The following is a 19,873-nucleotide window of genomic DNA, read 5'->3' as shown; positions in this document are numbered from 1 at the left end:
ACATGGAGTACTGCATGACATGATTTAAGTTCAGATCTATTTAGACTTGGGCTGAGGGTGAGTTAAGGTTAGTTGGTTCAACTATGGTTAGTTGAAGTTGTGTTCGGGTATGAATTGGGTTTGGTTGGGTTCAATTTGGGTTAAAGCTGGTTTGAACCTTAGTCGACTTGGGTTAGACCAAGGTTGAACCTGGGTTGACCTGGGTTGGGCCAGGATTAGACATGGGTTGGACCTAGGTTGGACATAGGATGAACCTGTAGTGATGATTGATAAACATCATTGTAAAGCACTGACATGGCACTAGACATGTCAACAACACCTTGATGCCAAGTCTGATACTAGGAAACCCTGTAGCTGGGGTCCAGAAGGCGACTTCCGATTGGACAACTACCATGATGACTGTTGACATGACTTCTGTCATGTTAGTAGCACCAAAACCTTCAATCGAGACATAATGTCTAAGATGAAATGAGTCACGTTTTGAGCCATGCACCCTATCTTATCACCTGATGTGACCTTTTTCATGTCAATAGTGCCCCAATGTCAAGTCCGAAGCAGCAGTGTTGCACCTACTTTTTCCCTTATAATAGGGATAGCCTAAGGGTTGGAGAATGGTTAATTTTTTCTACCTTATGAATTGGAAAGGTTGATAGGAGTGAGAATTTAGAGTTTCTTGCAACCAATTTTCTAACTGGGAGAGCATACAAGTTCTTCTTGCCTCTTCGGGTTAATCTTCCCCCTAATGGTGGAGCTTCTCAACACCAAAAATTTCATTCGTTGTTATCACAAGCTTTAAATATTGTTCAATTGTCCCATAGGTGATTTTTTTTTTCCTTTTTGACTTCCTTTCTAGTAATATCCTACATTATGTGTTAAGAAAAACTAGACTATGATATTGTTATCGAAAATCCATGCTAAGTTCTTGCATTTCCCCTCATATAAACTTATTTTTTAGTGTTTCCGTTGAGATTATGACCTTAAATATGTGTTGGTGTTATAACGCCATTTTGGGCTGAAAATGATGGGCTAACATTATTTCCTCAGCATGTGAGTTATTTTACCCTTTACAGTAGCCGTATAACCTTGCTTTTGCCATCATGCAAGGCTTTTGCAATTGGTTTCAGTCTAACACCTAGACATTTGTAAGAAAACACTTAAGGAGATTTGAGGATGTTTGAGTCTAGTAACTTCTAGATATCTCACGGTAAACAATGCTAAGGACATTTGTAGAGCTTCTCTTAGAAAATTCCTCGAGGGCATAAAAAAGTATTTTAAAAGAAATACTTATTTTATTAAATTTGATGTAAGAAATTATAAAGTATTACATGAAAAACTAAAATTATTTTTAAATAAATGCAATTGGATGATTACAATGATAACCTTTAATTACTAAGCAAATGATGATAAACATGACTATTATTGAGCACAAATACTATCAAAAGCATTTAACAATGGTGCATTACTTTAAACTTTTTACATGCCAACCACCTTTGAAGTGTAGTTGTTACAAAACCAAAGAAAAAAATAAAGTTATGTATGAACTAACTATGATCAATATAAGACTATAAATGGAAAATAATAACGATGATCTGAAATCAATCTCAATGAATGATCAGCTTCCTTAAAAGTTTTTCTATAAGACTAATAATTTACATATTCAAATTGTCATTCACCTAGGAGTGAAAAGTACATAAGAACAACTTAGGAAATAACTACTTATTCAGTAATCAAGTGATTAGTATTGCAAGAGACTTTTTACTCATAAAATATATGTGAGTGATCAAAAAATATAAACGTACCTAGAAATTTAATTCTATTAACAAGTTATTACTTTCCATCAACCCTATAAATATTTTTATACCTACCATTATTTATATACTATAAAGGCCCAAAATGGCCTATAAAATAAGAAACAACTCAACACACATTGGTCCATAATATAATATAACATAAGAAGTTAAATTTATAAGGGCATTAGGAAATGCAATAATTTATATTACATCTACATAAAATTTACACTTTAAAATAATTAAGAAAATAATGATCATGATGTGTTATATTAATATTATCTATTGATAGATGTTTGATGCTTACTAAGGATCAATGCCTATCAACCATCAACCATCAAAATTTGATGCATATATTCCTAGTATTCTATTCTCCCCACTGATTAAAAGAATTTCCAAACCTACTACACAATATCATTTAAATTATTTGATGTTCACTAAACATCTACCAGCCATCGATTAAGTTTACCTCTTGTTAGTCCCTTGATACTCTCTTGTACTACAAGAATTACCAAGCTAACCACCTACCATCATATGTTATTATTAGATGTTCTCTATTCATTTTCATTTGATAACAACCAATTTTTTTGCACGTTACATCTGTCAATTTCCAACAATTGATGTGCATCTTATCAGTGGTTTTTCACTTCATATCATGATAATGATCATGCTATTTTCCTATCAACACTCAATTTATTTTGGTGTTATCAATCTTTATATTGCTCATCAATATTTGATGCTTGTTAAATAAAAACAGACAAATATTTTGTTTTGTTCTCCAAATGTTTTCACTTATTAAGTGAATGAACAAGCTTATTGTCCACCATTGCCTAAATTTGATATTTTTTTACCAACCATCACTTAATGCCTATCAATGACTATCATCCAACATTCCCATCCATCATCATCAAATACTTATCATCTAGGTTGAATTGTCTTTTATCTTGACAATGTTGACCACATTCCATCATATTATTCTAACATTTCCTATTAATTGTCATTCATTGTTTATCAGTTGTTGACATAATTAATCATTGACATTTGGTCAAAGTCAATAGATATATTAAGTTAGTAAAGGATTAAAGCTATCTAAGGGATGCACATAGGGGGTGTAAACGAGCGGAACACGAGCGAGCCAAGCTCAGCTCGTGTTCGGCTCGTTTATATTTCGAGCTCAAAAAGTGTGTTCGTGTTCGCCTCGAGCAAACGAGTCGAGCACGAGCTGTTCATGAACAAAGTGTCCTTTTAACAACCCTAATCATTTAGCCATAAGACATAAGACAATAAGGGTTTCAGCAAGTTTTAAAAATTATTATTTATATTAAAACATCATTTGAATCTAATTTAATATTTTTTATTCTTCTTTCTTAATTAATACTTTTTATTGATTATAAATCTTTTGTAGCCTTGTATTTAATTAAACTTTTTAAAAATATTACAAAAAATTAATTGATTAGTAGTATTTCGAGCCAAAATGAGCTGAACGCGAACGAACGAATATTTATTTGTGTTGTTTGAGTTCGGCTCGTTAACTTAGCGAACGAGCCGAACACAAGTTGTTCGCGAACAACGAGCTGTTTTGACAACCTTAGCTATGATGCTATCTAGTGTGGCGAGCTAACCATCATTTCACCTAAACGACTTTTTTCTGCTTGGGGGCAGTAAAGGATTAAAGCTATATAAGGGATGTCACATAAGCTTCAATATCATATGGATGTCATGGATCCTAGATAGTGTGTAGATTCATCATCATGGGCTAATTTAGGTCAGCAAAGCTAGGCATGTTGGCACCAGTTTTTTTTGGGAAAACAAGCTATTCTTGGAGAAATTCATGATGAAATTGGAATTATAAATGTGGCTTAAAATCAAATTCCCTCAAAGATTTACATACATACCACCCAATTTTCAAATACATGCCATCTCATCAATGCTTGAAATTATGCATTTCACATTTTTAACATAAAGTGGTGATATTTTTGTTATTATATGAAGATTTGGGTGGCATAGATTTGGAAAGTAAAATTTTGGTGTCAGATATGCAAATACATAGGAATTGAGTGACATGTATGTAAACACCGCACTTTCTTTTGATCAAGTACTTTCTATTACAATAAAACTTTAAAAAATCATTTTATATTGATATTAAAAAAAAGGAAATTAAAATGCACATTATTTATTTATTTTACAATTTAAATCAAACAAACTCCAAAACTAATTCGAAAAAAAGTAATTACAAAACAACTCTAAATAGGCTAGTTTCGGCGAAAAACTATTTCATACGAACATCGTATGCAGAGATACATGCGATGTCTGATCTAGACCGTCGATTACCGTAAAAGTGTATTTTGGTGGGCCCCACTTTTAACATTTTCTTAAATAAAATTTGATTGCGGTGATCGACAGTAGAGATCGGACACCCGTATAAAATAATTTCTCAATTTTGGCGAGGGATTTTATCCTTAATTTTAGAAAGGTTTTGACTCTCCAAATTATAGAAACATGTTAAATAACAAAATGTTGGGGGGATTTTGGCGAAAAATTATTTCATACGAACACCGTATGCAGAGATACATGCGGTGTCTGATCTAGACTGTCGATCACCGTAAAATTATATTTTGGTGGGCCGCACTTTTAACTTTTTTTTTAAAATAAAATTTAATTGCGGTGATCGAAATAATTTCTTTACTGTTAATTTTAGAAAGGTTTTGACTCTCCAATTTATAGAAACATGTTAAATAACAAAATGTTGGGGGGGGTTTAATGAAAAAATGAGATCCGCGGGTTCATTCTCTCTCCTCATCTTCTCCTAAAACCCTCCCTCTCCCCGGTAGGGTTTGCTTCTCCTCAGCTCTTATCCACAGAAAGCCGAAGCGTGTACAACAAACAAGAAAGCCAAACTCTTTTTCATGGCGCCGGTTGGGAGCAGAACTCTTGGCGCAGTGTCCTCTCTTAAACCGTCGCTTTTCTCCTCAAACTTCACTTCCCGCAGAGCCTTTGGGTTCCAAAGCTCGGTTCTTTCTCAGCCTCTTTACAATAGAAAAGAATTTTCAATCTCTGGATTGACTTGGAAGCTTGGGAGGAAGCGAGATGGAAGCTTTTCTGTTCGATGCGAAGCGGCGGTTGCAGAGAAGGAGAGAACTGAGGAGGTTGGGGGTGAGAAATACGAGTACCAGGCTGAGGTGTGGTCTTGTTCTTTGTTTTTTTTTTCCTTTTTTCTGTGAAAATTTTGGTGATATATGTTGGTTTTAATGCTGTATTGATGTTACAATTTTCTGTTTGTCGTTATGGGCCTGCAAGTTAAATTTTTTTTTGCCTTGGGAGAAAATCTTGACACTAATAGCAACTACTGTATAGAAAGAAACCAGCATATACGCATCCACGCACGTTTTGCTGCTCAGGATTTACTAGACCCAACCTTCAGCAGCTTACAATCTATCCCCCAGATCAGCTTAGTGTGTTTCTAAGATACAGCTCTCAACCCAAGGGCTACTGCAGTTACGACCACCTCACTCCAGGAAGCTCATCATCACTAGACATGTCATCTGTAATGAAACCACATTTCCTTACAAACATCTACTACAAATTCAAACGCCAACTCAAATCATACCCTTTACTCTTATCTCCAGCCAACAACCTACAACTAACATCCATCCAACAGTTGCAACATCCAGCCCCTTTACTTTAACACAGTTACTACTCTCTGCCTTTACCAAACACATCCATTGCACAGTCATCCCTCCAAAATCAATCCAAGCTACTTCAACTACCTGCTCTCACCCCATAGTGAATCCCTCCAAAGCAAGTTCTCTCAAGCCAAAAAAATTCTCAATTGAGCCCATCACATCTTTCCAAACACCTCCTCTTCTGATCTTACGTGCTTCACTAAAGCTACCCAACTTCCCGTTGGACGGAAGCAATGTTTATTGAATTCCTTTCCCTCCAATAATAGGACACCTGGAAATTAGTATCCTAAGTTGCAAATGGACACACAAGATAAATTATATAGCTTATGGTAACATTGCTTGCCACAAGGCTTGACTTGTAGCTCAAGGATTCAAAAAACTACAAGGCCTCAATTTCCATAGAAACTTCCTACCATTCACATCCTTCTCACCATTTCAACATTTCATGAATGTCCAGTTCAACTTCTCGACGTCTCTAACGGCTTTCTCCATGGCAAATTTGATGAACTTGTATACATGTCACACCATTTGGACGGTATCCTCATAGTGTTTGCCAGCTACAAAAAGCCATATACGACCTAAAACAAGTCCACAAACAATGATATACCACATTTTGCACTCACCGCCCGAATCATGGTTTTCACCTCAACGCTGTAGATCCGTCTCTCTTTTTCTATCACCATAATGACAAAGCCCTCTATTTATTCGTGTATGTTGATGACACTCACGTCACTGGTAATTCTCCTATAGCTATAAAAGCCAAAAAATTCAATGGGACCTACTCACAATTCTTAGGCTTTCAAGTACACCATATTATCCCCGAGTACTTTCGTCATCAAACATCATACATCAATAACATTATCATTAATATCGGACATGCTACACTTCAAACTTGTTGTCACTCTATTACCCTCAAAATTGCTCTCCCTCAGCACATCCACAATTCCATTGCTAGACCTTAAATAATACAAACACGTTATTGAATTCTTTCAGTATCTAATAGCTAAATTTGTAACTCGAATTTTTTGAGTCCTGCTTTTTTTTCTATAAGAAAATTATGAGCACATTGATTGAAGCTTTAAAAGGAAACCATGAGCCCACAGTTTGAGACTAGAATGAAACCATGAGCATGTGGATTGAAAACTTTAGCCGTTTGTTCAATCTTATAATAGCCTCTAGATTGCAACCGGTGTGTTATTGCTTTATTGACTCTTTTTAATTTTTTTTAAAGGGGCCTTTTTTAAAGACTACAAATACCCTCTTTTATTTTGTATAAGATACTCACTTTTTTCCTTTGGTTTTTGTTGGCCAAAGCTCTCCGCTTTTAATTTCAGATTCAATATAATGAATTCTCCAATGTTCGTAGTTTTTCTCATATTGAGTTTTTCACATTAAATCTATGTTTTTCTTTTGCATATCTCATTGTTTATTGCATCGATTCAATATGAAGTTATAACGAGTGGTATTTGAGCCAAGTTTTGATCTCGACGATGACAACAATGAAGTACGACATCCTTCTTTTATATGACAACTCTAGATTTTTGCTTTGACATATTAAAATGCGAGCTGTCTTAGCACAAATGAATCTAGATGATGTGCTACTTGGTTTTGAAAGGATGCCCTCATCATGGATGTTGGAGGTGAAGCAACATAAAGATAAAAAAAACTCTTTGTCAAATTCATCTTCATCTATCAAATCAAATTCTATAGAATGTTTTGAAGGAGAAGACTGCTATCGTGTTATTTCTGAAATTAAAGTCATTATGCATGATGAAAAGTCCGACGAATAAGTTGCATTTGAAGCAGCATTTGTTTTCTCACAGAATGACAAAAGATGTATCTATTGTAAATTACTTAATCATCGTTAAGATAATCATTTCTGCTTTAGAAGCTATAAAAGCTAAGTATGACAAAGAAGATTTGACATTATTCATATTGGGCTCGTTACCTTTGTCATATATAACGTTTAGAGATAAAATCTTGTATGTGTGATAAATACTTACTCTAGATGAAGTATAAGATGTTCTATTTTTTAAAGAGAAGATGAGACAACTTGTGGATGAACCTATTGCTCAAGGAGAAGACCTTGTTGTTCGAGGTAGAACTCAAGAGAGGAGTTCTGGTGTTGATAAAAAGAGTAGATCAAAACCATTAGATCTGTAATGACTGTCTAAAAAAAGGCACATCAAAACTGTGTGCTACAAGTTGTAGAATAAAAATAAGAAAATATATTTAAATCAAAAAATAAAAAATTAGATCATTCTGGTGAAGTCATTGTTGTTGAAGAAGCTACTAGTGATGGTGAACTTTTAATTGTCTATGATATTGAACTTTGTGATGATTGAGTTCTTAATTCAGCCCACGTGTTTCGCGTGTCCCAGTATAGCCTAATTTTCAATATATGAAATAGTGTCGTAGGTTATCGTGTTTATGTGTGATAATGCTCAACGTAAGATTATCAGTGTTGTAACTATTCAAATCAAAATGTTTGGAGTCATCAGAGCACTTAGAAAGGTGATACATGTTCCATATCTAAAAATGAGTAATTTATTAAGTACTCTTTGATTCTAAATGATACGCTTATTCTGGTGAAGGTGGAGTTTTAAAGGTTGCCGGACTATATCTTTTGTAAGGCTCTGCAGTGATAGGTGATGCAACAGTTACTACCTTTTTTATATCAGATGATGAAACAACTAGAATTTGACATTTACGCCTTGGTCATATGATTGAGAATGAGATGATTGAACTGAGTAGAAGATGACTTTTAAATGGTCAACATTTTACTAAATAGAAGTTCTGTGAGCACTGTGTATTTGAAAAATAAGAGAGTTAAGTTTAATATTGACATTCATAATATCAAGAAAATATAAGACTACATAGATTCTGATTTTTGGTTGCCATCTATAGTATGATTTGAAGATAGTGCCAAATATATGTTGACGTTAATGGATGATTTCTCAAGAAAGATTTATGTTTTCTTCTTTAAGAAGAAGAGTGGTGTTTTAACATTTTTTTAAGGAGTGGATGCTTATGATCAAGAAACAAACTATAAAATAAATCAAACGTCTTCACATTGATAATGTGTTTGAGTTTTGTTCGGGAGAATAATGCCATATGCAAGTAAGAAGAAATTATGAGTGACTTCACAGTTCGACACACTCCTCACTAAAATGGCGTGATAGAGTTAACAAATAAGACTATATTGGAGAAGGCTCATTGTATACTCTTCATTGTTAGGCTACCTATGTCATTTTGGTTTGAAACTGCTTCTGCAACTTGCTATTTGATGAGCCGCTCTCTTTTCATTGCTATTGGAAAAAAAAAACGACTTTACATTAGATATGAGCAGGTAAACTTACAAATTATTCTAATTTAAGAATTTTTGGCCGCCTTGCATATGCTCACATTAATAATATGATAAATTATAGCCTAGATCTATAAGGTGCTTATTTTTTGGTTGAAAATTGAAGTTAAAAGTTATAAGTTGTGGTGCAAAAATCAAGAAAGTGATATTAGTTGAGATGTTATATTTGATGAGTCTGCCATATGACATACAACATCTACCATAGAATGTGAGGGTGATGATTAGAAGATGTCTCATAGACAAATGGAGTTCCAGATTTATACAAGTACATCTTCGTGTATAACTTCTAAGTCAAATCCCGATAATCATGATGATGTTGCTTTCCCACTACCACGATAACTACCATGATAGTATTCTATTGCTAAGAATATAACAAAAGAGAAATTAAGCCGTTTAATAGGTATGGTGAGGTTGATTTGGTTGCTAATGCTCTAAATATAGCTGAATGTATTTAGCGCACTGAAGAATTTTCTAGCTATAAGGAATAAAGTCAGTTGAGTTAAGTAAGTGAATGATTGCTATGCAAGAGGAGATTGATTCCATACACAAAAATAAGACTTGGGATTTGGTAAATTGCTTCTTGGCAAGAAGACTATTCACTGCAAATGGCTATTTAAGAAGGAATGTACACCAGGAGTAGAAGATGCAGAGATAAGACTTGTTGCAATGGAATTCGATCAAATTGCAGGTGCAAAATTTACATATGTATTCTCTTCTGTGGTCAAACATAGCTCAATTAAAACTCGGTAGTGTGGTTAAACATGAGCTTGTGCTTGAACTGTTAGATGTAAAGACTGTATTTTTTGTAGAGCTTGAGGAGGACATTTATATACACCAGCCTGAAGACTGTGGTTAGATGAAAAAAAAGTCATGTTTGTTTATTGAAGAAATCTCTTTACGATTTGAAACAGTTTTCTAGACAATGAAATAAGAAATTTGACTCATTCATGATTGCTAATGAGTTTAAGAGAAGTAATTATGATAGTATGTATATTTCAAGAAAAAATAATAAATAATCATTTATTTACTTGCTCTTATATGTTATTAATGTGCTGATAGCTGCTAAGAATATATAAGATATCAAAATGTTAAAAGCTCAACTTAGCAGTGAGAATGAATGATTTTAGAGCTATAAAAAAAATACTTGGCATAAAGATTCAGAGAGATAGAAATGTAGATAAGTTATTTCTAAGTCAAGTGTATATTGAGAAAGTTCTGCATAGGCTCAATGTGTAGAATGCCAAACTTGTTTGTACTTCATTAGCCGTGCATTTCAGACTCTCAGTAGCTTTATGTTCTTAATCATATAATGAGATTGAGTATATCTCTCGAGCTCCATACTCTAGTGTAAGGAGATCTCTCATGTATGCTATGATGTGTTCTTGTTCAAATTTATTATATATAGTTTGTGCAATTAACTGATATATGAGTAATCCAGGTAAGGAGAATTGAAAAGCAATTCAATGGATTCTTAGATATTTATGTAAAAAAAGATGCTTGTTTTTCGAGAGGACTGCAAATAGAGTTATTGGCTATGTTGATTCAGATTTTGGTGAAAATTTTGATAGAAGATCACTTACATGATACATGTTTACTATTGGTGGTTGTGCGATTAGCTAGAAGACTACTTTATATACAACAGTGACACTATCTACAACTGAAGTTGAGTACATGATAATTACTGAAGCTGACAAAGAAGCTCTCTGATTGAACTATCTATTTGAAGAACACAATAAAGATTTAAAGATCGACACACTAAGGTGTGATAGTCAAAGTGCTATGTCTCAGTAAAGATCAAATATTTCATGAGAGAACCAAGCACATTGATGTTCATTACCACTTCGTTGGTGAAGTTATTGCTTGTGATGATATTATTGTTAGCAAGATCGATACCCATGATAATCCTACGGATATAATGAGCAAGACACTCCCGATAGTTGAGTTTGAGCATTGCTTAGACTTGGTTGATATTCATTGTGTTGACCTTTAGAGCTTGATGGAAGAGGTAGAGTAAGTTTTATTTTGTATATTTAAAAATTCGTTTCAAGATGGAGACTTCTACAGAATTCGGGGTCCTGCTGATTGTCTTATAAGAAAATTATGAGCACACAGATTGAAGCTTTAGAAAGAAATTATGAGCACGCTGTTTGAGGCTTTACAAAGAAACCATAAGTATGCGGATTGAAGGCTTCAACCTTTTGATCAATCTTATAATAGTCTTTAGATTACAATACACATTGTTGTTCTATTGAGTCTTTTTAATTATTTCGATTAAAAGGGGTTTGTTAAAAATTATAAATGCCCCTTTTTGTTTTGTACAATGTACTCATTTTTCTCCGCTTTTGTTTTTTGTTGGCCAAAGCTCTCCACTTGTAATTTCAAATTTGATATAGTGAATACTCTTCTTATTGCATGATTTTTTTCGTCTTGAGTTTCCACATGAAATCTGTGTTTTTTTTTTGCTTATTTTATTGTTTGTTGTATCGATTCAATATCAAGCTATAATGCTAACCCTCACATGCACATACATAACCTTTGTTGTCAATCTCCTTGGCCAATACATGCTCTAACCACTCACTCAATATTTTCAACTCCTAAAACAACTTCTTCGCTACCTCAGAGACACTCTCAACCACAAACTGCCCATCATCGCCGACGAGCTTACCCTCACATCTTATGCAGATGCTGATTGGGTCAACAATGCCCATGATAAAAAATCTACAACATACTACTATACCTTCCAGGGCCCAACCTTCATCTTCTAGTTAGCAAAGAATCAACCAACTGTGTCTGGGTCCTCCATAGAGGTTGAATACAAATTTCTAGCCATAGCTACCACTGTCATTCTTTCACTGTGCTACCTACTATAAGAATTTAATGCTCTTTCTGGAACTCCAACACCAATTTACTGTGACAATATCTTCGCAATTGCTATCGCTAACAATTTGTGAATGCCTGAACTCTCACATATTAAGGTTTTGTCCGTTTTGTTTTATCATGCCCCGCGTTGTCGAGGTGTACTTTCTTCTAGACCTCGCACACAATCCAGTTTTTCATCTATGATAGCATGGACTCTCACACAATCCAATTTTTCATCTCAGTACTAAACAAAGAGGTGGACTATCACTTTATATGTGATCACAACAAATGACAGCAAGCACCTCACACTACCAGCAACACGTGACATAGAAGCTTCCTGTAAAATAACATGTAGATGAGAAACAAACTCCTATCACCACAACTGTTTGGATCTATTTTACACCTTTACCATTGTACCCTTGTCTAAACCTACATAAGCCTACCAACATTATAAGTAGGAATAGGAAAATATTAGTATAATATATTAACTCCTGCATAGATTTCTTCCATTATCTGCTTTTTATTATACTCTTTAACCTTTTCTAGCATAGCTCAACTCTCTACAGCTTCATCCATCCTGTTTAATTTAGTGGACCTCAATTCTGTTTTCTTAATCATGGTTGTATCATTCCTTGTATTCCTCCATCCTGTTGCCAGAGTCAAGTTTTGTGCTTGTTTTTTCTTTTTAATTAGAAAGATTTTAGTTTGCTAACATCCCAGTCATAGTATTGTCGTCATAAAAGATGCCATTTGTTTTTTTTTGCTGACATTCTTGAACTAAAACTTTTAAGATTGTAGGTATTGAGTCATTTAATGAAATTCAAAAAAATAAAAAAATAAAATAAAGGAAGATTGTAGCTGTTGAGATGTCAGTTTAACTCTATTGTTGCCTGATAGGATCTCTCCCGATGGATAAAAGAAAGTATAAAAGAAAGAAAAAAAATGCTATGATCATCTTTCTTCATTTCAATTATAAAATTTACCATCTGCTTCCTTGTACTTTGTTTATTGCTAATTTTGATGTTTTATTTTTATTTGAAATTATTTTAATAGTGCTCAAGTTTTGTCCTGATACAATTAACTCAACTTGTTTGAGCTTTTCATCATAGATTGTTTATTTTTCTTTGGTTGTTGCAGGTTAGCCGCTTACTTGATTTAATTGTCCATAGCTTATACAGCCACAAAGAAGTGTTTCTTCGAGAGCTTGTAAGGTCGGTCAATCTCACTTGCTTATCAACTGTACTAAGATTGGTACTTTTTGGCTGTCCGTCCCATTCATCCATCCTTTTCATCTACTATATACATATTGGTATTGCATGTTCATCCATCGTTCATTTTTAGTTAGAGAACTAGTTAAAACAAACTTCAACACATTCTTGCTATTCTAGTGTTTAGGTATGGGATATTAGCCGATTCATAGTTCTATAAGCTTTGAATGTTCATACTTGATTTGGATGGATTTTCTAATACGGTTTTTATATAATTAAGAACACAGTAAGTAGTAGTGATTTTGGCAAATTTTTTTTTCTTGATGTTTAACACTATAATTGTTTCAATTTAAATGACTTAGATTTGCATGCATCTCGGGGAAGTTACAATGTTTCCTATTTTTATTATGTGAATCAGAGTCAATTCTTATGATGATAACTAAAGAAAGGTGAAGAAAACCATATTTTCTTATTTCTCAATAATCAAATTACAACTCTCTCATTATATAATAAGGAATGACTAGGACAAACTTAATTACAATCATTATAACTTACCAAAGATAAACCAACTCTAGAAGGAAAGAAATATGACATAACAAAAAGAGAATAATGTTAAAATAGGAAACTCGAAATTCCACACTCCCCCTCAAGCTGGGTCATAGATGTTGTAAAAGGCTCAACTAGGTATTCAAATTAGTGATGCTACCTGGAGGTAGGGATTTAGTGAAAATATTAGCAACTTGAACATGAGTCGGGATGTAGATTAAGTGAATGATGCCTCCATTGACCTTTTCGAAGATAAAATATCAATCAATCTCAATGTGCTTGATTCTGTCATGATGTACAAGATGCTTTGCAATATTAATGGCGGTTTGGCTATATCACAGAACATCTTTATGGGTTGACCTTGGAGTAATAACATAGATTAATGAAGTGCTTTCCATAGTTTGAAATGAAGGACCTAAGAACTATGAGATATTTTTTAGGTATGGAGGCAGCAAGCTCCAAGAAAGGAATCGTTATATCACAGAGGAAATGCATTCTAGATCTACTGATAGAAACAAGGATGATTGAATGTAAGATTGCTTATACTCTAATGGGTCCCAACCACAAGTCAAAGAGGGAAGAAGAAAACGTCTTTGTGGATAAGGGAATATATAAAAAAATTGTAGGAAAACTCATCTACTTGTCACATATGAGGACGTATATTACACTCTGTCAGTACTGTGAGCCAACACATGAATAACTCAAATGAAGAGCATTTGAAGAAGTTGTACAAACTTCTGAGGTTTGTCAAGAAGGCTTACTTCTAGTTATGGATTAATCTTTAAGAAAATCAGGAACAAAGAGGTGAAAGTTTATACTTATGCTAGTTGGGTTGGGAAAGTCACCGACAGAAGATTCACCACAATTTTTTGCTCCTATGTATGGGAAAATTTGGTGACATGGAGAAGTAAGAAACAAGCTGTTGTTTCTAGAAGTAGTGCAAAATCAGAATATAGGACACTCACATCGGGAATCTATGAAGGGATCTTGATTCAAAAATTGTTAAAGGAATTGGGTGTACTTTCAATAGGCATATATTCTAATATTTTATGGAAGTAAAACAATTAATAGTATTGCCAACAATTCTGTGCATCATGACCAGACCAAACATATGATGTTGATAGACACTTCATCTCTGTAAAGGCCAATGGAGGAATTGTATAGCTAAGCTACAACCCAATAGACCAACAAGTTGCTCACGTCTACACCAGAGCTCTTTAGTTAAGCACCTTCTCAGAGTTCAATACTAAGCTTGGTTTCTACAACATTTACGACCCAACTTGAGGGGTAGTGTGTAAATTAGAGAACATCTTATGGAGGATTTGATTGGGACAACTTAACCTTTGATTAGCTTATTCCCTTCCTATTCTATGTTATTTTATTTTTCATTAAGAATTATTTCCTTTCCTAATTTAGATTATGAAAGGAGAGATTGTTTTCCCTGTATATATGGTAAGTTTGTAAATTAGGAGAGATTGTTTTCCTTGTATATATGTACCCTACATGTGAATAATACAGTTAAGAGAGAATTGTTCCTCTCCGAATAAGTATTTACAATTAAAAAACAAAATGATCCCATCAATATCTATCCACAATACAAAAAAATTATGAATCTTTAACCTAAATTTCATTTATCATTTCGAAATATTTAAACTATCATGCAATTTAGTTAAACTATTTCACACATGTATTACACAATAAAGTTTAATATGTAAAACCAAGTAATGTTTAAATGAATAAAACTACCATCTAACTTGAATATTATAAAAAAAATCTTGAACATCAAGTTATGTGTCCTTTGGGATCTTTGCATGGATTACACTTGCATTTTTACTAGCTCAGGAAATTGCATCAGGAGTTTTTTTAATTATTTGACTATGAAATGTTTCATTTGGTTTGTGCTACCTTTGAAAAAAAATTCTTCAGAAACTTTTTACAAATGCTTTGCCTCATTCAGTAACGCAAGTGATGCTTTGGACAAGTTGAGATTTTTGAGCGTGACCGATCCTTCTCTCGTTGCCGACGGCTCTGAATTGGAAATTCGAATCAAACCTGACCCAGATAATGGGACTATTACTATCACGTAAGTACTCATTCATCTATTAATTCTTTTTTATTTCAACACAAATTATTTTAGGTATGAATTCTGTCTTGCAGAGATACCGGCATTGGTATGACCAAGGAGGAGCTGATTGACTGCCTTGGAACTATTGCTCAGAGTGGAACTTCTAAATTCCTGAAAGCATTGAAGGTTTTTGTGATTCTTCTTTTGTAGTTAATAGTTGAATTTGCTTATAATTTATTTATTTATTTTATTTATATTTACATTTTGCATGCATTGACAGTTATTATTTGTTCTTTAGGAGAATAAGGAAGTGGGGGCAGATAATGGTTTGATTGGCCAATTTGGTGTTGGTTTCTATTCTGCTTTCCTTGTTGCCGAAAAGGTACTTAAAAATTACATGTTAGTTATCTGACTAAATTATATTGTTCAGAGTTTGCTCAAAACCTGCAAATAGGTAATTGTGTCGACCAAGAGTCCGAAATCCGATAAGCAATATGTGTGGGAAGCAGTAGCTGACAGTAGCTCATATGTGATCAAGGAAGAGTCTGATTCTGAAAAGTTACTGCGCCGGGGAACCCAAATTACACTTTATTTAAGGGTATGATAATTCTTGAGTTTTGTTTATAATATTTTATTATTCTGAGTTTAAGATGATTCTACTACTCCTGTGGTTCTAATCCTAAAATCTTCTGGTTTTAATAGGAAGATGACAAGTTTGAATTTGCCGATCCCTCGACGATCCAGAAATTGGTTAAGAACTATTCTCAGTTTGTAGCCTTTCCCATATACACATGGCAGGAGAAATCAAGGACTGTAGAGGTGAGTTTCCTTCTGAATTTGTTATTTATGCTATTACTGGTTTTGGATGTTGGTTTAAATTGCAGTAAAAATGCATTCATAGATTGATTTCTATATATTTCAATACTGATCTGATCCGTGTTTGGTTTAAGCTGGGCTTGGCTCATTAGTTGGTTTGTTTGACAAAGATCTGAGCCATAATCCGATTTGATTTTTGAGTGTTCTTCGGGCTAATAAATAAAGAGTTTTTTTTTTGTTTTTTGTACATGAGCTCTATTCATTGTTTTTCTTTTGTTTTATTCCTTCTTTTCTTTTCTTTTCTTTTCTGATCAGGTTGAAGAGGAAGAGGAAAAAAAGGAGGGCGAGGAGGCTAAACCAGAGGTATGGTTTTTTGTTCAAAGTGGGCGCCTATAATATTTCTTTCTGTAAATTATAGCGAAGTTAATTTTTTGCTTTTCTGAACATCAGGGTGAAAAGAAGAAGACGAAGTCTGTCACTGAAAAATACTGGGATTGGGAATTGGCAAACGAAACTAAGCCCATCTGGGTAAGCTTTAAGCATCTTTTTTTTAAACTTCTGCAGCATTTTGTAGATTTTATATTATAAGGCAGATGAGAGCATTGTGTTTAGTCTCTCGCACCAGATTTGTATGCTGGTGTAAAAATACTAAAGGTGGTCGGCCCTCTCTAACTTTAAGGTCCCATTTGGCACAACTTTTGTTTTCTGGTTTTTGTTTTTGTGTTTAATTTTGTTTTTTAAAATATATTTGGATAGTGTTATTTTTATATGTTTTTATATTTTGTTTTTAAAAACATTCAAAATGCCTAAATTATGTTTTGAGTGTTTCTATAAACAACTACCACAACTAAACATACTTCAATTCAAATCAAAACATAAACAAAACAGTATAACAATAGAAAATAGAAAATAAAAAATAAAAAATAAAAGTGATTTCACTGGGTAAGTTTTTGGGTTGAAAATGGACCCGTAGAAGTTTATTATGCACTAATCTGGCCGTCTTTTTTGCATATGCAGATGCGAAATCCCAAGGAAGTTGAGAAGGAAGAATATAATGAGTTCTATAAGAAGACATTTAATGAGTTCTTGGATCCATTAGCTCATGCTCACTTCACCACAGAGGTTGGAGCTTTCATAGGTCATATAGAATACAAGATCAAAGTTCTTATGGCTATTTGTATTTTGGCATTAACACAAGCTGTTATAAACAGGGAGAGGTGGAATTTAGAAGCATTCTTTATGTTCCCGGAATGGCGCCTCTTAATAATGAGGATATAGTAAATCCCAAGACAAAGAATATTCGCTTGTATGTCAAACGTGTGTTCATCTCTGATGATTTTGATGGCGAGCTGGTAAGTTGTACTGGAACATGAGGGACTCTTAAGCCACTCATAATCTCATGTTTATTATTATTATTTTAATTCATTTTTTTACGTTTTTATTTTATTTTGAAGCACTTATGGTTCTGTTTTTGATTTCCTTTGCAGTTCCCACGATACTTGAGCTTTGTGAAGGGTGTTGTAGATTCCAATGACCTTCCTCTCAATGTTTCTCGCGAGATCCTTCAAGAAAGTAGAATTGTAAGCCATTATATGCCTTCTATATTAAATAGTAGATTGAGAGTATAAGCTTAGTCTAATCATGGTTGGCCGCCTTCAGGTTAAGCTCAAGCTTAATTCAATGAGCTCAAGCCAGCTCATCTTCTTATGAAAGGGAAGATTGATGCAAATTTTAGTTGTGCAAATGAAAATCATGGAATGAATGAGATCTTGGACTAAGACGGTGAATTGTAGAGAAGAGAGGAGGGGGTTGGGGTGGGGGGAAAGAGAGAGAGTAGGGGCAACCAGAACCTATATCGTTTTTATAATTTTATGCAAGAAAAATTCTATTTCATTTTTTAAAAGTAAAAATTGTGATATTTTAATGTGATATGGAAGATTTGGGTGGGATAAATGTGAATAGTAAAGTTTAAGCGTTAGATATGTAAATACATAGGGATTGGGTGGCATGTATGAAAATGCCCCTATATTTTAATTTGAGCTGGCTCATTAGTTTTATCGGAGCAAGATCAAGCTTTGTTGGTTGGCTTATTGAGGTTAGCACACAAGCTATTTATCGAGCCAAGCTTAGTTCAGTTGGACCATATGCTAGATTTATTTATTTATTTATTTTTTTAAATTCCAACATCTGCAGTCATGTTTATATAACTAAGTATTGCACATCACCAACTTTCTATGCTATATGCATTCGTTTTCTCATTTTTTTCTACATTACCATAATGATGCAGGTAAGAATCATGCGGAAGAGGCTTGTTCGGAAAACATTTGATATGATTCAGGAGATATCTGAAAGTGAGAACAAAGAGGTAGAAACTGCTCAAGGAGAGTTCAATTGAATGCATCCCGCGACCTATTTTAACAAGTTTTAATCAAAATGATATAGGATTATAAAAAGTTCTGGGAGAACTTTGGCAAGCTTCTCAAGTTAGGTTGTATCGAAGATTCCGGAAACCACAAGCGACTCGGCCCTCTTCTGCGCTTCTACTCTTCCAAGAGTGAGGAAGATTTGATAAGCTTAGATCAGTATGTTGAAAACATGGCTGAGAATCAGAAAGCTATCTATTACCTGGCCTCAGATAGCCTTAAGAGTGCTAAAAGTGCCCCATTCTTGGAGAAACTGGTCCAGAAGGATATAGAGGTTAGCAACTGATATTTTCTTTTAATTTTTTTATGTAAATTTTGCATTGTATTGTTGTCTAAACTTTATTATCACTATTTTTCTTTTTCAGGTATTGTATCTTGTTGAGCCGATCGATGAGGTTGCTATTCAGAACCTCCAGACTTACAAAGAGAAGAAATTTGTGGATATTAGTAAGGAAGATCTTGAATTGGGTGAGTTTATTTTGTAATTGAAACTCTTCATGTGTATATATATATTTTTTGTATACATGGATTTTTCAATAATTTATTTTGTTTTTTTGCCATTTTGGAAAACTAAAGGTGATGAAGATGAAGTAAAAGAAAGAGAGAACATGCAGGAGTACAATCTCCTGTGTGATTGGTTAAAGCAACAACTTGGTGATAAGGTTGCGAAGGTTCAAGTTTCAAAGAGGCTTAGCTCCTCTCCTTGTGTGCTGGTTTCTGGCAAGTTTGGGTGGTCTGCCAACATGGAAAGGTACACATGTTTGTATAGCATTTATTGATTGGGTTTGCGCCAATCATTTTTGAGCTGAAACAGTTCGATTCTGATTTCTAATAAATTAAAATGTCAACGATTGCTGTGTCTTTTTCAACCTCAGGACATAATTATCCTCCCCACCTGTTGACCTCAATTTTTCGTGAGGTCTAGTATTCCTCGTAGGAGTTAGGATCTAGCCTTAGGGGTCTTCCTGCGACTATCTTAGAACCTTAGAAGTGGGACCTGTCTCATTCTAGAAATTCAACCCGCTTCGGTACTCCTTTGTGGTTTCGCGTGCGTGGTATCAACTTCTAGCACTTAGAAGGACGAAACCAACACGAGGAAACCCAAAAGGGATTCCCTATAGG

At 34.1% G+C, this 19,873-nt stretch overlaps 1 protein-coding gene across 1 annotated transcript in view; it reads left to right on the top strand.

Annotated features, from left to right (window-relative positions):
• Positions 1–4,555: 4,555 nt before the first annotated feature.
• LOC110025632 (heat shock protein 90-5, chloroplastic) overlaps positions 4,556–19,873 on the top strand; it is a 23,142-nt gene continuing 7,824 nt past the window's right edge. Inside the window, exons 1-16 of the mRNA XM_020726215.1 lie at positions 4,556–4,966; positions 12,831–12,904; positions 15,405–15,530; positions 15,605–15,698; positions 15,811–15,894; positions 15,967–16,110; positions 16,215–16,331; positions 16,644–16,691; positions 16,779–16,856; positions 17,346–17,450; positions 17,540–17,680; positions 17,816–17,908; positions 18,616–18,693; positions 18,771–19,025; positions 19,117–19,219; positions 19,328–19,502. Of these exons, the coding sequence (XP_020581874.1) occupies positions 4,694–4,966; positions 12,831–12,904; positions 15,405–15,530; positions 15,605–15,698; positions 15,811–15,894; positions 15,967–16,110; positions 16,215–16,331; positions 16,644–16,691; positions 16,779–16,856; positions 17,346–17,450; positions 17,540–17,680; positions 17,816–17,908; positions 18,616–18,693; positions 18,771–19,025; positions 19,117–19,219; positions 19,328–19,502 (1,988 nt within the window). The 5' untranslated portion in view covers positions 4,556–4,693. The remainder of the gene's footprint in view (positions 4,967–12,830; positions 12,905–15,404; positions 15,531–15,604; positions 15,699–15,810; positions 15,895–15,966; positions 16,111–16,214; positions 16,332–16,643; positions 16,692–16,778; positions 16,857–17,345; positions 17,451–17,539; positions 17,681–17,815; positions 17,909–18,615; positions 18,694–18,770; positions 19,026–19,116; positions 19,220–19,327; positions 19,503–19,873) is intronic.

The sequence above is a fragment of the Phalaenopsis equestris genome, unplaced genomic scaffold, assembly GCF_001263595.1.
Source record: "Phalaenopsis equestris unplaced genomic scaffold, ASM126359v1 Scaffold000002, whole genome shotgun sequence".
NCBI lineage: Eukaryota > Viridiplantae > Streptophyta > Magnoliopsida > Asparagales > Orchidaceae > Phalaenopsis > Phalaenopsis equestris.
Note: the sequence above shows the minus strand (reverse complement) of the source record. Positions and strands in the feature narration are given on the sequence as shown.